Below are 18839 nucleotides of genomic sequence, written 5' to 3' on the forward strand. Positions count from 1 at the left end.
TAAGAATACAGTATATAATACATAGAACATATAAAATATGTGTTAATTGTTTATGTTATTGGTTTTCTGGTCAACAGGCTATTAGTAGTTAAGTTTTGGGGGAGACCAAGATTATATTTGGATTTCCAGATGTCCATGGTTGAGGGGGTTGGCATGTTGTTCAAGGGTCAGCTGTACTTTGGGATCTTTCTGTGACAAATGTATTGGTACTTTTCAGAAATTGTGTTAACATTTGGAGTAATGAAACATGGCTTTGTTTTGATTAAGGGACAGAGTAGTATTTAAATTTTAGAAATTACAAGAGGCAAACTTCCCGTGGTTGGGAGTTCTTCCATGAATGAACACTTATGTAAATGACACTGCTGATCACTGACCATGGCTCTTGTCATGTTTCCTTAGCAGGCTGGCTTTGACCCTGCTCTTTAGTCCAGCTCTGCCAGTCAGTCCTCTGACTTGGCCTTGGCCTCCCTGAGTTCTAGTAATTTTTTTTCTTATTTTTTTCCAGTTTTATTGAGAAATAATTGATATACATCACTGTATAAGTTTAAGGTGTAGAGCATGATGATTTGATTTACATCTATGTGAGATAATTACCATGATAGGTTTAGTTAACATCCATCATCTCATATACATACAGTCAAAAGATAAGGAAAAATAATCTCTCCTTATGATGAGAGCTCTTAGGATCTACTTTTTTTTTTTTTTTAAGATTTTATTTATTTATTTATTTGACAGAGAGAAATAGCTAGAGGGAACACAAGCAAGGGGAGTGTGAGAGGGAGAAGAAGCCTGAGCAGGGAGCCGGATGTGGGGCTCGATCCCAGGACTCTCGGATCATGACCTGAGCCGAAGGCAGACGCTTAATGGCTGAGCCACCCAGGCGCCCCAAGGATCTGCTTTCTTAATGACTTTACTATGTATCACATAGCAGTGTTAATTATAGTTACAATTAATTATAGTCCTCATGCTGTACATTATATCCCTAGTACTTATTTATCTTATAACTGGAATTTTGTGCCTTTTGACCACCTTCCTCCAAATCTCCCTTCTTCTACCCCTCACCTAGCAGTATTTTTTTAAGTGTATTTGAATTCAAGTGATAACATACATAAGCGTTTGAAAAATAGAATACACATGTATGTGGAATGTGTTCTTTATTCAGTGTGAAGACTGCTTGATCTACATGTGTCTTTTTTTTTTTTAATGAAGTATCTTGAATGTACACGAACTAGGCAGAATAATATCATGACTCTCCATGTGCCTGTCACTCAGCCTCCATAACTATGCCCCATGCCTAGTTCTCCATCCACATCTTGTCCATTCTGTTAACTGAAACTGGGTTTGCCTCTTGGCGCGTGTGGGGCCAAAATTCACAGCCAGGCCAAAGAGTAAAAAAATAAGGGTTTTACTTGCAACAAGTAAAGGAGAGCAGCGGGAATGTTTCCCAAAGCAGTGTCTCCTCAAAAAACAAAACTGGGGAAGTTTTAGGCGAAGGGGCTTTCACAATGGGGTATTCAGCATGGGATGGGGACAGAAGTCATCTTAAAGTGACAGAGTCCAAGTCACAAGGGTCAGCATCATCAGTTCCTGGTATTTGAGTGCTCAAAATGGTTCAGATCCTACAAAGATAGCTCAAGAATGTGCGTCAGGTCAGTCTTTATTTTTGAACCAGCACTGGAAGATTTACCACTGATGTATTGTCCCTGATATGATTAGGTTATCTCCTGGCCTGATAGTGGCTGTTTGTGCTTACGTTTTTTGGTTCCCTTAAAATTGTTATCTACTGGGATCTATTGTTCTGCAGTTTCAACATACCTCAGGAAGTTCTGCAAAAAATGTGCTTTGGGCAAGTAGTGCCAATCAGGCATAGATGACAAGATGGCTGGGGGCCTAGGATGACTTTTCTCCTGCGAGAAAGCTTGTCTTGTTTCTTTTTCCGGGGACTCCTAGCTCTTTCTGCTTACAGTTTCTCTTCTTCCTCGCACATTATTCTGAAGCAAATCCCACACATTATGTTATTTCTTCCATAAGAATTTTACCATGCATCTTTGAGATAAGAATTCTTTTTCTTTTTACTATAAACAATACCATTATTACATCTAAAAATGTAACAGTTTTTTGATAACAAATATTTGTTACTGTTATTTTATAGTTTTAATTGAATCTGGACCCAATTTAGATTCATACATTGTGATTGGTTGGTATTTAAGTCTCTTCTGATTATTTTGGTTCCTGCCCCATCTTTGTTTTGTTTTGTTTTGAAGATTTTAACTATTTATTTGACACAGAGAGAGAGAGTACAAGCAGGGGGAGTGGCAGAGAGAGGGAGAAGCAGGCTCCCGCTGGGCAGAGAGCCTGATGTGGGGCTTGATCCCAGGACTGTGAGATTATGACCTGAGCCAAAGGCAGGCGCTGAACCTACTGAGCCACCCGGGCGCTCAGCTGCCCCCTCTTTTTATTCCCTTTCATTTGTCAAAGAAACTGGATCATTTGTCCTTTGAAGTGTCTCACAGTCTGGGACTTAATAGTTCCATCCTTGCAGTTTGTTTAACCTGCCCGTCTGCCCTTGTTTCTTGCTGGAAATTGACATGAGGCATGATTAGGTTAGCTTTAGGCTTATTTATTTATTTGTTTATGTATTTATTTATTTCTTTATTTATGGCAAGAAAAGTAAGATGTATGTAAACATTTCATGCATTGAAATTAGAATATAATTTTTGCCTTTATTGTTAAAACTTTCTAAGTAACTCAAGTCTTGAGGGGGAAAACAAAGTTGTATTGATATTGAATCTATTTGGCTAGGAAAAAATGAATGAAGGTCTGGGTTTTGTTGTGTCTTCATGAAGTTGTTGGATGTTTAATACATTTATCTTATTGATACGGGCATCTAATGCAGCAAATACTCCTTTGAGCACTGCTTTAGCTCTTTTATTTCCTCATTTCATCACACTGTGGTTATTTAATGATGAACGTATTTAAACATTTTTTTTTCAAAAACGTTCCCAGGACCTTCTTTTTGTCTTATTATATTAGAATATATTTTTTATCGGGATATAAGGGTTGAGTGTGTATTATCTACCTTAGCGATTGCATTGTTTAGGTATTCTGTATCCTGATTATTTTGTTCACTTGCCCTGTCCAGGGTTTCCCAGAGCGTTAGTTTCCTCTCACTGGTGGGTTTCAGTTTCATGCAGTTTATGCTTTCGAAAGTTCCTCTGTGTTATGTCACAGGTATTAATGTCTTATCTTATATTCTTTTCTTTGTAACTGTTGACATTAGAAAATGTCATTCTTTGGGGTGCTGGCTCAGGAGGAAGAACATGTGACTCTTGATCTTAGGGTCATGAGTTTGAGCCCCACATTGGTTGTAGAGATGACAAAAAAAAACCCTGAAAAAAAGAAAGAAAATGTCATTCTTTGCCTCATTATGCTTCTTGGTATGAATTTTGCTTTGTCTGTGATTAAGGAAGAGATCACTGTTTTCTTTATATTTGCCTGAAATGTCTTGCCCATACTTTCATTCTTTAACTCTTGAGGTCATTTTGTTTCGTGTATGTTGCTCACATAAAGCATAGATTTAGATTTTGCTTTTTTCGCTGCTCTAAAAATCTTCAGATTTTAATGCTTGGTTTAAACTCGTTTATACTTCATGATATAATTGAAACCATATGTACTTAATGATATAGTGATGTACTCTAGTCTATATTGTCTTGTTAATTGTTTATACTATGTATATACTAATACAAAATCTTGCTATGTGATTTGCTTTCTTTGCTCTTTTTGAAGGAGGTATCTTTTTTGTTATTTAGCAACGTTTGATTTTTGGTTCTATGGATTCCATTTATGCTGATACATTTATACCAGTGGTTCTCAGCCAGGGGTAATGTGTCTCCCAGGGAGACGCCTGGAAACGCCTGGAAATATTTGTGATTGGTACTGGCATGATGGGCAGAGGCCATAGATATTTCTAAATATCCTCCCAAGCACAGGGTAACTTCCCCACAGCAAAGAATTATCCGGCCAAAATGTCAATAGTGCTGAAGTTGAGAAAACGTTTAATTAACTCTTAGTTCCTTTTCTATATAGTTATTATGTATCGGTTTACTATAAGCAATTGGAAACTTATTTCATAAGTTCCTCTTTCTCCCCTTCTCACTCCTACAATGGAATTTTAATTACCAGAATTTCTTAATCTTTGTACTCTTACCTGAGCTTAAGCTTCTTCTGTCTTGATTTGTCAGCTGCAAGCCGGCACCTTTAACTCCCAGCCAATGGGCAAACTTTGTTTACATTTCATTTTCTTTCCTCCTCCTGTTTTGCATCTGCTATGTTATACATTATCAGAACATGTAACATTTATGTACTAAATTACCCTTTCTTTTAATCTGGTTCTGCCATTAAGCATATGCAGTGTTCACTTTCAAGTCTTTTTGCTGAAGTTTCTTCCTTAGATTCTTGGGTGTCAGGAGCTTAATATTTGTCATGTTTTTTGGGAAGTTCTAATGGAAACAATATTTCTTGATCTCTTACATGTTTATTAACTCTTTATCTGTGGCCTTTCTACCTGAAGGACAGTTTGGCTAGATATTAATTCCCTGACTCACATTTTCGTAATCCTTGAACGTCATAAAATTTACTCTGTTGGTTACTTACATAAAATGTTGCTGTTTAGAATTCTGATGCTAGGCTTCTTTTATTTCTTCTTTTTTTTGTTGTTGTTGCCCCCCTCTCTTGGACGTTTTACTTACCCTAATGCAGAAGAAGCTGCTGGTCTACCAAAACCTATCCTATTCTTCCTGGGCCCAAGGCAAGACTCCCAGCATTCTTTGCAGTTAAGAAATGACAATATGGTTGAGTTTCTGGTGATGAAAGGAGAGCACAGTTGATAAGTAAGACCTGAGGGTCTATACTCTAGGATATTGGATACATTCTATTCTACCCCTTTTCCTTCCTACTGGCTGGAATGTGAGGCAGCCATTTGACCAAGGAGAAGGTCTAAGAGCTGCTTCCACCAACCTTGACTCTCAATTTGGGATGATTATATGGAAATAAAATAAACTTTTTAAGCCACTACATTCTTTGTGGTCTGAGGTGTCTGTATTATCCTTATTTAGACTTACTTTTTTCTTCCTTATAAATAACTTGGCACAATTCCCATATATCCAAAGAATATTTTTCCTTAACTTTAAAGTCTAGTGGTTGTACATGATTTACCATTTCCAGGTCTATAGTATATATGGCTTTTCAGTATCTGTATTTAAGTATTTTTTTATTTCAATAAGATTTACTTAAATTTTCCTACTCCATTGCTTTGGTTTTCTTTTTAGAAGACTCAGTTATGCGTTTTGGATCTAGTTTGTACGTTGCCTTTGTTCTCTGTTTCTCTCCAACCATTGCTGTCTGTTCATTTCTGTTTGATTCTCTATAATTTTATCCTTGCTATCTTCTATTTTCCTTACTGTGTTTTCCACAGCGTCTATTCTGTCTTGTGTTTCTTTTTCTAGTCTTCATTTCTAAAATGTGTTTTTTGTAATCTATAATTCTCTCATTTTAGTTTCCTATACATTTGTTGTCTAATAATCTCATCCTCCTTAAAATTTTTTTAACAAAGTATAACATACATACACACACATACCGACGTCCATACATAAAAGTACATAAATCATAAGAATATGGCATAGTGAATTGTCACAAAGTGAACATACCTGCGTCATCACCACCCGGGTCAAGAAATAGAAGATTATCGGTATCTACGCAGCTCTTCCCTTGGAAATCTTTCCAGTCATTAGCCTCTCCTTTGCTCCCAGAGGCAATTACTAATATTAGCCCTAACACCATTAACTAATTTTGCCTGTTTAAAACTTTATTTAGAGGGCGCGTGATGTCATGAGCACTGGGTGTTGTATGCAGCTGATGAAATACTGAACTTTACATCTGAAACTCATGATGTACTATATGTTGGCTAATTGATTTTAAAGAAAAAACTTTATTTAAATGGCATCTTAAGAGTATCTATTATTTTGGTCAACATTATATTTTTGAGATTAACTCATATTGCCAGGTATAGACGTGGTTCATTTTAATTGCTATTTTGCATTCAGCTGGAGTAATATGTCACGATTTACCCATCTTAATTCTTTGTTAATGGCCATTTGGATTCTTTCCAAATTCAGGTTATTGTGGTATAATGAGGTTTTGTTCAGGAGTTCTTCATTCTCTGGCTGCCCCCTCCATAGGAAGTGTAGATCTCCCTGCCCCCGTCACGTTGTACTTGGCGGGCACTGTGGAAGCTCTTGTTTTGCAGCCATAGTGCCTTCTGGGGTCTGCTGCTCCCGGGCCCCATTCTCCCTACTGCCTGAATGTTGTCTCTCCCTCACCGTGAGTGTTCCTGCCTTACTGTGGATTCTCGTCAAGCAGCTTATCCTCATAGTGAGGCTCTCCCATTCCAGTTAAGATTGTTGGCTACCTATTCCTGAAATTGTGAAGGGTTTGAACCTGTGTTGTCCAATAAGGTAGCCACTAGCCACAGTTAGCTAGGGGGCACTTGAAGCGTGGCTAGTCTGAATTTAGGTGTGTTTTAAGTGTAAAGAAGACACTGGATTTTAAAGATTTGATATTTTCAAAAATGTAAAATGTTATTAATTTTTTACATTGACTATGTTGAATGATAATATTTTGGATACATGGGGTTAAACAAAGTATATTAGGAACTTTTCCCTTTTGCTTTGTTTAAATGCAGCTGCTACAAAATTTAAAATTATACATGTATTGCTTACTTCGTATATCTCTTGGTTTAAACTGTCAACAGTGTCGTGTTTGGATCTCTTAGTGAATTCACTGTTTTCCATTCACCCCCAACAGAATGACTCCAGCCTTTGAAGACATTCCCAGTTTTACCAACTTGTTCTCTGATGCTCCCACTGAGGGTAGGGCCTGCTCCTTGGGGAGTGATGCCTGCTGGTCCCCTCTCCTCCCAGTTTCCATGTTGTATCTGCTGATTCTGGGCCAGTCCTGATGCTGCAAGACTCCTGGGCATTCCCGTCACCTAGTTTTGATGAGGACATTGTCTGTGGGTTTTCCCTTTCTCATTTCTGATTGATGTGTTTGGTTTCAGGAGGAGTACTGGGCACTGGGGAGCTACCATGATCCACCTTGTCCTTAAGTTATAATTTTCTTTTAATACAAATATGTTCCTCTGTTAGGATAACTTTGGTTTACTTTCAGTAATCTTAGTTTTATTTGTCGTTTGAATTTCGGAAAATCATGCTGTGAAATGATAGAGAGGTTTTGCCTAGTTATATACATTTAAAAATTATATTCTCACAGGACCTTTCCATTTTGTTAAATTAATGGTGGGACTGGATGTTGGAAGAGACCCAGATTTTACTACCAGTTCTGCCCTTCTTTGCTCAGATCATTTAATAAATCACTCAGTTTTAACATAACAGTTTATGTTGTTTTCTGAATGAGGGATATAATACCTATTTCTATAACTTTAACAGAGATACTTTTTCAGATTATAAAAATAATTCATGATCATAGAAAATTTGGAAAACCTAGAAACCTGTAAAGATAGACTTCGAACTTACTCAGAATCTAACATCTAGAGATCATTAGTAACACAATAGCATATTACTTTCCAGGCTTTTACTTTTTTATTTTTATTTTTTAAGATTTATTTATTTATTTGAGAGAGAGAAAGAGAGAGTATGCGAGAGAGAACACAGCGGGGAGGAGCAGAAGGAGAGGGAGAGAGTCTCAAGCAGACTCCAAGCTGAGCTGAGCGTGGAGCCCATTGCCGGGCTCGATACCGTGACCTGAGATCTGAGATCATGACCTGAGCTGAAACCAAGAGTTGGATGCTTATCTGACTCTGCCACCCAGGTGGCCCCAGGCTTTTCCTTTTTTTCTACAAGGATATTTTGACCAGAGATGCACCAAGCATACATGTGGCTGAGTAACAACGGGATGAGCCCTAGTATTAATATGTGGCTGAACATCATGATCATAGAATGATTTTAACAATTTGTTAAAATTATTACAGAGATTAGTAACAGACTTCACGTGTTGGGCATCATCGTGCCAGCATAATTTCTTAACCCTGTTAGGGGCTGGCTCGCTCGCAAGGTCTCTGTACTGTACGTTGACACTACTGAGTCAGATACCTGTTTGCAGCGGAGTTCAGCGATGCCACAGCATCCTGCTGGTACCTCATCGTTCTCAAATACTTCTTTTTAGGTCCTCATTCTCTGTTTCATGTTCTTTTCTTCCTCATGAAATCCTAAAATGCCACATTGATGCTGTGCCCTAATTCATCTTCATGAGGTAGAATGAATTCCTAAGTAGGACTTTTTCTTGAGAGATTCATGACCTAAATGGGATTAAATAACTAAAAACCAAACAGGTCTTCATAATCTTTTTTTTAATGTAATGCATACTGCGACACCAAGCTGCAAAGGTTAGAATTATGATATAATCCAGTCCCCATTATTCTGCTTGCATCGTTATTAAATTTTCTGTAAATAATTGTTGTCCTAGAAAGTGTACACTCATGTCCCTAAAGTTACTTAGCTCATGTGCGCTCTCATTCTTGTGCTAACTCTCTGTTTTCTGTTTTACATTTGAAATTTCTTAATTGTTTTTATTCACTGATCAGTAACTTCCAAAATCATCAAGGTAGTTTTTTACTCTTAGAATAATAGATACGCATTTATACTTTGACTTTTCTTAAATAGAAATAAGGGAGAGGTTCTCAACCTCTGTACTTTTGAGGTTTTCACTGGATAGTTGTTTGTCGTGAGGACGTGCCCTGTGCACTGTACGATGTTCGGAAACCCCTCTGGCTTCTACCCACTGGATGCCAGCAGCAAATCCTGCTTGGCCATGCCTTCTCCACCAGGCAAAATCACCCGGGTTAAGAACCACCACTGCTTTGGGATGATAATTTGTAGTTTACTCAAGGTAGTTTCTTCTTTTTATTCAAGGAATAACCCTGTGGGTTTTTGTTGTTTTTGACTTTTTGTTTCTGCCTGGCAGTAAATACCAGCTGTCTTTCTCGCTCTACTCAGGGGTAGGTGGGAGTGGGGGAGGAGGTGCGGCAATATAATAGACTCATTAATCTTGTCTGGCCTCCTTCATGCCCCTTCCTTTCTACTGTCCTGAGCTCTCTGCTTCCCCTGGGAAGTCTGAATACTCTCTCCATCTCATTCATCTCCTGGAGTGTTCTAGGCTGTGGCCTCCTCTGCTATTTCTGTCTGTCCACGTGCTTCCATCCATTTTATGGTTTCTAGAAACAGAAATCTCTCATCCACTGGTAATCTTCCTTCCTGTTCTGTGTGTTGGTATCGGCTTATCCCATTTTAAGGGCATCTTGGACTCAAGAACGGGACGCAGAAGCTTCTAGTTGGTGTGACTTCTACCCACAAGCTGCCCATTGTTTTAAAATAGAAAACACTGGTGAAGATGTTTTTATTCATTCAACAAATAGATATAAGTGACGTGTTCTGCCTTTTCCAATTTCCACCCTTTCTTTTCTAGAGCTCATTATCCTGGGACCCATACAGTAAAGGATGCGAAGTTGACTAACAAGAAGCTTTGGTCTTCTGAAGATTTTAGCACTTTAAACAGTGATGTGGGTGCAGGCTGCTTGGGCCGCATATTGAATCAGAATTATATCAATGGCTACATGACTGCGTAAGTTATTGAAAACTTCTAAAGGTTTTTATTTTGAAAAATTTCAAAAACAAAATAAGTAGAAAAAAGTACAATACAGCGGGCTTCCATATTCTCACAACCTAGATTCAATGATTGTAAACATTTTGCCTTATTAGCTTCCTCTGTACCTACATCTACACCTAAGCTTATCTATTTTTTGTATTTGAATATCATCTGTATTGAATAAAGTCAGGCTTATTGAGATATAGTTTATATTAAAATTTATGCAGTTCTATGATTTTTGATAACTTATCTATACCTTATAATGAACAATTATAAATTATAGATGTCATAACACTTTACCCCTAAGTATTTTAGCATGTGGCCCCAAAACATAAAGGATATTCTCCTACATGATCACTATATCATTTTGATACATAAGAGCATAAGAGCACTTTAAAAAATATCTGATACTTAGTCTATATTAAAATTTTCCTAATTATTCCTCAAAGTGTCATTTATAACCTTTTTAAAAAAAAAACACTAAGAGCCAATCAAGCATGCATTGCATTTAGATGTCATGCCCCTACAATCTCTTTTAATCTAGAATAGTTTCCTTCCTTCCCTATTTTTTTTAAGAATTTATTTATTTGAGAGGGAGAGAGAGAGAGAGAGCATGAGTTGGGGGGGGCACAGAGGGAGAGGAAGAAGCAGACCCCCTGCTGAGCAGGGAGCCTGACTGACATGCTCAGTCTCAGGACCCTGGAATCCTGACCTGAGCCAAAGGCAGATGCTTAACTGACTGAGCCACCCAGGCGCCCCTCTTTCTGTTCCTGTTTTTTGTGACTGAAGCCTTTTAAAAAGACCAGGCCAATAGTTTTATAGACTATCCACTTCCCAGTCTGCCTGTTTGATTCCTCATAGCATCACTTAATTTGTATAACTATTTACAAAACAGAGGTTCTTAAGAAAGAACACAGCTTTTTTTTTTTTTTTTTTTAAGCGAGAGCATGCATACGTGAATGCGTGGGGGTAGGCAGAGAGAGAGGGTAGAGAGAGAATTTTAAGCAGGCTCCATGCCCAGCATGGAGCCCAAAGTGGGGCTTGATCTCGCAACCCTGAGATCATGACCTGAGTCAAAATCAAGAGTCTGACGCTCAACCCGCTGAGCCACCACGCGCCCCAGAACACAACTCTTTTTATTTTTCAGGGAAGCATTTCTTCAATGCTTTGAGAAGCTTTCACTGTAATTAGATTCAAATTTGCTTTCTAACACAATAATAAATAGAACAAAAGTAAGCCAATACATATTTTTGTGATGTTAATGTGAGCTGATATATTATTTTTACAGCCTTTGTTCTTTTTTTTCCCTTTTTAAAAGAAAAGGTGCTTATCATGGAGATTTTGGTTCTGATAACTTAATTTGGTATTAAGAGTAATGCACGCTCATGACAGAGAATTTAGTAACTTCACATAAGTATAAAGAAGGAAACAAAATCACCCGTATTTTTGCCATCTAGAGGTAACCATCCTTAAAAATGTTGGTGTATGTCCTCCCATTTATATTTATATTTGTATGTATAAAATTTTAATATAGAGTTAAGATCATACTATATAATGTTTAGTAAATAAGCTGCTTTTCACTTAACAAAGCATTATGAACTTCTTTTCATATTTAAGTGTACTTCTGTTTCATCATTTTTAATGCTTATGTATATTCTGTTACATAGTACATGGCTTCCCAAACTTGCCTTGTCTCAAGAAGCACCTGAGACCCTTGTTACATTGATTCCAGATCTGCTGAATCATAATGCCTCCGGAAGTCTTCGGAGACTCTGTTGGTGTCATCAGTGCCCCAGCTGATTCTGATGCCCCACAAGTTTGGGAAGCACTGATGTAGAAAATGTATTATACCCCATTGAATGTTCTTCCCTTCCAGAAATGGAAGTTGTTTCTATTTTAACAGCTTTGTACACATTGAAATGATCAATTGTATACAGATATCTTTGTTCACATCTATAGTTATTATTTCCTTAGGGTATATTCCTAGAAAGGGAATAAATATCTGGGTCAGAGGTACATAGATTTTAAAGACTTTTGTGTATGTAACAAAATGCTCGTGGGGTAGTTTTTGGTTTACACTTTTATTAGTAGCCAGACAAGATACTATGCATCTTGCAATCCAGGGGTAAAATCATGGGAACCCTTAAAGTTTTCACTTGTAGTAAGTATTTTTGAAAATTGGAGCTATCATTTCTACTTTGTGTTGACAGAATTAGAAAGCTTTGATTTCCTTAGAAAGTCATTTTATGATGGGTGAGGATTTGGTAAGAAAAATGAAATTCTGTGGGTAAGCTGTGGGTTTTTTATTGTTGTTATTGTTTTTTTTGTTGTTGTTTTGTTATTTATTTTTTTTGAGCTGTGAGAAACCCAGCAGTACCAGGGGCCACAGCCTCCCTTTTCCCCTTGGATTTTCCTGAAAACCACAGAGTCACTATTTCAGGATTCAGTACCAGCTATCGAATTCTGAAAGAATAGGCCAAAATGCAGACCAGCAAGCTGACCTATTAGTACTTGCAGATGAGACAGAATCATCGCAGTTTTAGACCCCAGACCTTGTTCTAGACACTTTACAGGCATTAGGACAGGGACTCCTCACTGAGCAATCACATGAGCTAGGTACAGTTATTATCCTCATTTTACAGATGAGGAAACTGAGGTCCAGAGAGGTTAAGTGGTGGAACCATGATTTGAACCCAGGCAGTCTGACTGTAAGAGTTCTCAGTTGTAAAACTTTGCAGCAGCTCAGAGTCAGGTTTATAAACTTATGTCTTGAAACTGGAGCATTAAGAAGGCTGACTGTTGAAGGGAAGGCAGGTATGGCTAAAGCCTTTATTTGTATTTGACTCAAATCTGTGATATGTCTGGTACTGGTAGGGCATGATTCATCTTCTGGCTACACCACTGTTCAGCAAAATTATATACCCAATATACATTTGTGTTTTTTAATTATGCAATTCACCATTAACAATACCTAGATGGATCCAGCTCTGGAGTTTTCAAAATGTGATTGAACTTAGGTGACTGATACTTTCTTGTTTTGGGTGGTCATTTTTCGGTCCTTCACGTGTATTTAAATTCTAATAAGGTTTCTTTTTTTTTTTTTACTATAGTCTTCTAGACATTTACATTTTGATCACAAGCTGTTTTGGCATTTCTCTTTTACCCAACAAACCTTTTAGCACAATTGCTTGGAACTTGGTGGCCAGTTACTATGAACAGTTGCCCTATGGACGGTGTGGATTGATGACTGCTCAGGAGCCATGGAGCGGGCACTATGTAGTAGAGTCTCCTATCTGGGTATCAGGTATGGCTCAGAGTCCCTCGCTCACTCCTCAGCTTTCTCTCTGGGAGTAAAGGAAGAAAACAGAGGGGGTTACACTGATTGTGCGTGCCTGTGTGTGCGTGCATGTATGTGCGTGTTGTGTGTAAGTTCTCAGTTGGTGTCTGTTGTAAGCAAGATCTGCCATAGTGTTCTGTAAGAGCCTTAGGGTAACTAGACTACTGTTTGTATTCCATTCTTGGTTATCCTAAGACCAGGCTCTTAGAAAAGAAAAGGAAAGGGGGAAGAGAGGAGGAAGAAGGTTTATCATCTGGTGATGGAGACAAATACCTGAAATAGTTGATAAATGTATAATTATAAATTAGGATAATTGCTAATAAAATGATGTATTTGTAAAGATTTATTACAACTCAAGAGTATCTAAAAGTCTTAAAATTAGTCTTGGAGACATTTTATTGTTTTATATTAATATAGTTATTTTGATGAGAATAGTGTGCTAACAAAATCAAGTGAATTCTTAAATGAATAAGTAAATGTAAAGGCTATGTGAGATATTGTGGCTTTATACTGATGAGTATTGTTACAGATAATTTTAAGAAAAAAGTAAAATCATGACTCCTGCACATAAAAACGAACACATGTTAAAGATTTTATACTACTCACGATACTAGGAACCAGGCAGATAAATCAGTCGATTCAAAGGAAAAGTCAAAACAGTACAAATTTATTTAGAGTGAAGGAATTTGAGATAAATTGCAAATGGAGACAGGTTGGGTTTTTTGTAGCAGGGAGGGGAGGAAATCCATTGAGTCCTTGGCAGGCAGGAGATAATTTACACATCCATCCGTTACCTACAATTAGGTAAGTTTCGAAATAGTTTGAAGACAGTCAACAGGGCTGTAGGAACAGAATTTTTGTTGCAGTATCAGTTATTAGTTACGAGGGACGTTGAGATCACGCAGAAGTGGATGGCACTGTGCCACTTTTTCATGAATGATGTAACCATACTAAAAATGAATATAATTTAAAGAGAATAAAAATCCTGTTGTCGAATAATATTCAAGTTCTTTCTATAGTTTTTTTTGGTAAAAAAAAATTAAACATTTATGACCATTTTGTTTTAACATCGTAACTACTTTAAAACTTCTTTTAAAAAAATCCATTTCTTCAAAGACAGGATGCTTTCATAGGAAAATTCTGAATTCGAAGTGAAGTTGTTTTCATTTTAAACCTTTATTTTGGGGATTTTGTTTTTTATTTGATGTGTTTTCCTCAGATTTGTAGTTATGATGTTAGCCATGAAATCATGACATTATTCTAAACTCTGAGTTGTACTTTCAAAAATACACTTGTATGTCCTCATTAGTTAACCCCCTAAATGTTGTAATTGTTGGTCCCATATTATCTAGGTAAACTAACGTGCTCTTCTAGTATTGTCGCTGTGTTTGGGGGTGGGATGGGGACATGAAATATTGCTCAGTACATTTTCAGAGTCAGCTTTGGAGGTACCCAGTTAACATATATTCTGCAAATAAAACTTGTTCGAAACCATAAAGCTTAGTTTTTGAAATGCAATATTACCTTTTTTTTAGTCTTATTTTTTTGTAGTTATATTAGAATGAGTTAAATAGAGAGGAACAAAAGTTCGTAAGAGAGAACTTTATCTTATTCTCTTATTCTTGGGAAAGAAAGACTTAATACTCTTAACAGTGTGGTTCATTTATTTTTAGTGGTAATTCTAACTATAGTTAATTCTTACTACAATTGTACCATTTAACTGTACTAATTATTTCAAAAGTTGAAACACGAGGTTGGCAAGTGTTTTCCTCTAAAATAGAAAATTGCTTGTTAGACTCAGTCAGACTCAAAGCCAGTAGACAGCTTTATTTTTTAATTTTTTAAAGAAACCTTTCCATCGCTATTTTATTGGATCTTTCTCTGCTTTTCTATAGCTCATACCACTCAGTTTACTCAACCAGGTTGGTATTACCTGAAGACAGTTGGTCACTTAGAGAAAGGAGGAAGCTACGTGGCCCTGACTGATGGCCTAGGTAACCTCACCATCATCGTTGAAACTATGGTAATTCTTTGTTGTTTTAATGGAATTAACTCACTCTCTTAGTATTGGAAAAACAGTAGAAAACGCAACTAAACACTTCTTTTTAAAAAAACCCTAGCTTTACCAAAGTATAATTGACATGTGATAAACAATATGTAGGGGAGGAAGAAACTTCTTCCTATACCCTCTTAGGGTCAGAAGCTGAGGCCCCACAAATTAAACTGACAAAAAAAATCCCAGATTCACAGGAGAAAAGAAAAGTTTTATTTGTGCAAGCAGTATGCATACACGTGGGAGACGCTCAGTGATGAGTAACTCTGAAGGGTGATTAGAATCTGGGTTTATATACCTAGAGGAGTAAGTAATGGAGAAGGGGAGAAAGGGCACTTAATGGAAAATAAATGACTTTTTGGGAAGATAAATGGGTTTTCCGGAGAACAAACAGGAATGATTATGACACTGTGTGTCTGTACTGGAGAGTGGTCTTTCCCTCACCTTCAGGGCTATAAAAGCCCTCTGTAGAAGGGATTTGGGGGAGGTTTTAGTCCCATTTCTTCTTTCTGGGAGTAAATCCATCCTAAAGAGTAGATCGATTTGTGGCAGTCTTATTTCGCAGAAGTTGGTGCTCTGAGGAAGCTAAGGGAAGCTCAGAGAAGACTTTTTCCTGGCATCTTTTGAATCTCAAATACCTTCAACTTTACATAATCTTTATACCAGAGTGGCCTGTTTTTTAGGAGCATATTCTGATCCCCTTCAAACACATACTTAAAGTGCACAGTTTTATAACTTTTCGTAGGTAAATGCTCAATAAACCATTGTCACAATAAAGATAGTGAATGTATCTATGAGCCCCCCAAAGAATCCTCATGTCCCTTGTTAAATATTCCCTCTGTTCTGCTCCTCCTCATATCCTGGGAGTTCTCTGATCATTACTTTTGGTCACTGTAGATTAGTTTGCATTTTCTAGAGTTTTGTATCCATGGAATCAGTATGGAGTCAGTACAGTGTGTACTGTTTTTGTCGTGCTGCTTTCAGTCAGGGTAATTATTTTGAGCTTCATCCCTGTTGTGAACACCTGTTGCTAAGTCATATTCCACTGTAAGGACCATAGTTTGTTTCTCTATGCACTTGGTGGGGGGTGTTTGGCTTGTTTCTACTTTCCGGCGATTACACATAAAGCTGTGAACATTTGTGCACAGGCTTTATATGGGCATGCATTTCTTTTCTCCCGTGTAAATACATAGGAATGGAATGGCTGGATAATACGATATGCTTCTGTTTAACTTTTTAGGAAGCTGCCAAACTGTTCTTGTGTTGTTTTCAGTTTCCATCAGCAGCATAATTGGAGTTCCAGTTTTTCTTTATCATTGTGAACACCTGCTGTGATCAGTTACAAAAATTTTAGCACTTAGTCTGTATGATATAGTACTTCATTTTGGTTTTAGCTTGCATTTCCCTAATAACTGATGATGTTGAGCTTTTCATGTGCTTGGGCTTCATGTATCTTTTTAAAAGAATTTTTTAAAAGAATTTATTTATTTATTTGACAGAGACAGCGAGAGAGGGAACACAAGCAAGGGGAGTGTGAGAGGGAGAAGCAGGCTTCCCGCTGAGCAGGGAGCCCAATGCGGGGCTCGATCCCAGGACCCTGGGATCATGACCTGAGCCGAAGGCAGACGCTTAACGGCTGAGCCACCCAGGCGCCCCTTCGTGTATCTTTTTTGGTGAAGTGTGTGTTTAAGTCTTTTGCCTATTTTTTGTTGGCTTTTTCTTATTGTTGGTTTTTGAGAGTTCTTTACATATTACATATTCCGGGTCCAAGTCCTTTACAGATACGTGCTTTGTAAAGATAATTTCCCAGTCTGTAGCTTTTTTTTCCATTTTGTTAACAGTGTCTTTTGAGGAGCAGGAGTTTTTTAATTTTTCTGAAGTCCAGTTTATTCATTTGTACTTTCATGGAACATGCTCTTGCTATGGTATCTAAGAAGTTTTTGAATATGGATATCCATCTGTTCTAGCACCATTTGCTGGAAAGTCTATTTTTCCCATTGCATTGCCTTTACCCCTTTGTAGAAAATCAATTATCCATGTGTATGTAGGATTATTTCTGGACTCTATTCTGTTTCTTTGACCTATTTATGTATCTTTACACCATTAACTATGATTACTGTGTGCATGTGTGTATAAAACAATTCCTAGGAACAGGTAGCGTTAGCCCTTCAAATTTGTTCTTTTTCAAAGTTGTTTTGGTTCTTCTAGGTCACTTGTACTTCCATGTGAATCTTAGAATCAGCTTGTCAGTTTCAACCAAAAAAAAAAAAAAAAAAAGCCTGCTCAGATTTTGATTGGGATTGCCTTGCATCTATAGATCAATTTAAGGAGAACTAATATTTGAGCAACATCAAGTCTTCCAGCCCTTTAACAAGACATAGCCTCGAATTTACTTAGGTTTTTAAAAATTTCTCTGAATAGTATTTTATAGTTTTCAGTGTACAGGTATTTCATATCTTTTGTCAAATTTTGGCTAAGCATTTCACATTTTCAATTTGATTGTAAATAGTTTTTAAATTTTTAATTCAATTAGTACCTGGTATGTTGTAATACAGTAGATCTTTGTACAAAGATCTTGTTTTCTGCAACATCGCTCAACTCACCTGTAGTTCCAGTAGCTTTTTAGTGGGTTCTGTTGGATTTTCTTTGTAAATAATCCCAAATAGAAACAATTTTACATCTTTCTGACCAACGATTCTTATTGCCTGTCTCTTTGTTGTAGCCATTTTGGAGGCGTGAAGGATCTTTAGTTTTGATTTGTATTTTACTAGTGACTAATGATGTTGGGCATCATTTCATGTGTGTGTTGGCCATCTGCATTTCTTCTTTGGAGAAACGCCCATATAGACCCTTTGCCCATTTTTAAATTGGGATGTTCGTCTTCTTATTATTGAAATATAAGAGTTCTTCACATATTCTAGATAAAAGTCCCGTATCAGATATACGACTTGCAGACATTTTCTCCCATTCTGTGGGTTGTTTTTCACTTCCTTTTTTAAAATTTAAACTTAATTTTTTAAAAATTACAGTATAGTTGACATTCAATATTATATTTGTTGTTTTCCCCTTTTTAATGATGCCCTTTCAAGTCATATATGACTTCATCAAAATTTATAACTTTTGTACTTGAAAGGGCATCATTAAAAAGGGATATATATATATATATATATACACATATATATATACACATATATATATATGTATTTCTTTTTGTGTGTGTTTTTGTGTCAGATTTAAGAAATTACTGCTTATTACTTATAGAGTAATTCATAACTGTAAATACCCATATTAAAAAAAGAAATATCTCTATGCTAAGCAAAATAAGTCAGTCAGAGAAAGACAATATATATATATATATATATATATATATATATATATATATGTATTTCTTTTTGTGTGTGTTTTTGTGTCAGATTTAAGAAATTACTGCTTAATCCAAGGTCATGAAATTTATCCCTGTGCTTCCTTCTAAGAGTTTTATAGTTTCAGTTCTCACATTTAGGTCTTTGATCCATTTTATTTTTTCAATACAGGGTTAGATATGTATCGAACTTCATCATTTACAGGTGGATATCATCTAATTGTTCCTGCCTCATTTGTTGGTTCATTCCTTATTGAATTGTCTTGGCTTCCTTGTTGAAAATCGACTGGCAAAAAATGCGAGGGTTTTTTCCTGGACTCTCAGTTCTATCCTTATGGGAGCATTATGCTGTCTTAGTTACCATAGCTCTA

At 36.8% G+C, this 18839-nt stretch overlaps 1 protein-coding gene across 3 annotated transcripts in view; it reads left to right on the forward strand.

Annotated features, from left to right (window-relative positions):
- GALC (galactosylceramidase) overlaps positions 1-18839 on the forward strand; it is a 58745-nt gene that overhangs the window by 17319 nt on the left and 22587 nt on the right. For all 3 annotated transcript variants that reach the window (XM_026515502.4, XM_048220053.2, XM_057318683.1), the window contains 3 exons: positions 9538-9693; positions 12897-13021; positions 14950-15077. In XM_026515502.4, coding sequence (XP_026371287.2) covers positions 9538-9693; positions 12897-13021; positions 14950-15077 — 409 coding nt within the window. The remainder of the gene's footprint in view (positions 1-9537; positions 9694-12896; positions 13022-14949; positions 15078-18839) is intronic.

The sequence above is a fragment of the Ursus arctos genome, unplaced genomic scaffold (assembly GCF_023065955.2).
Source record: "Ursus arctos isolate Adak ecotype North America unplaced genomic scaffold, UrsArc2.0 scaffold_25, whole genome shotgun sequence".
NCBI classification, from domain to species: Eukaryota; Metazoa; Chordata; class Mammalia; order Carnivora; family Ursidae; genus Ursus; species Ursus arctos.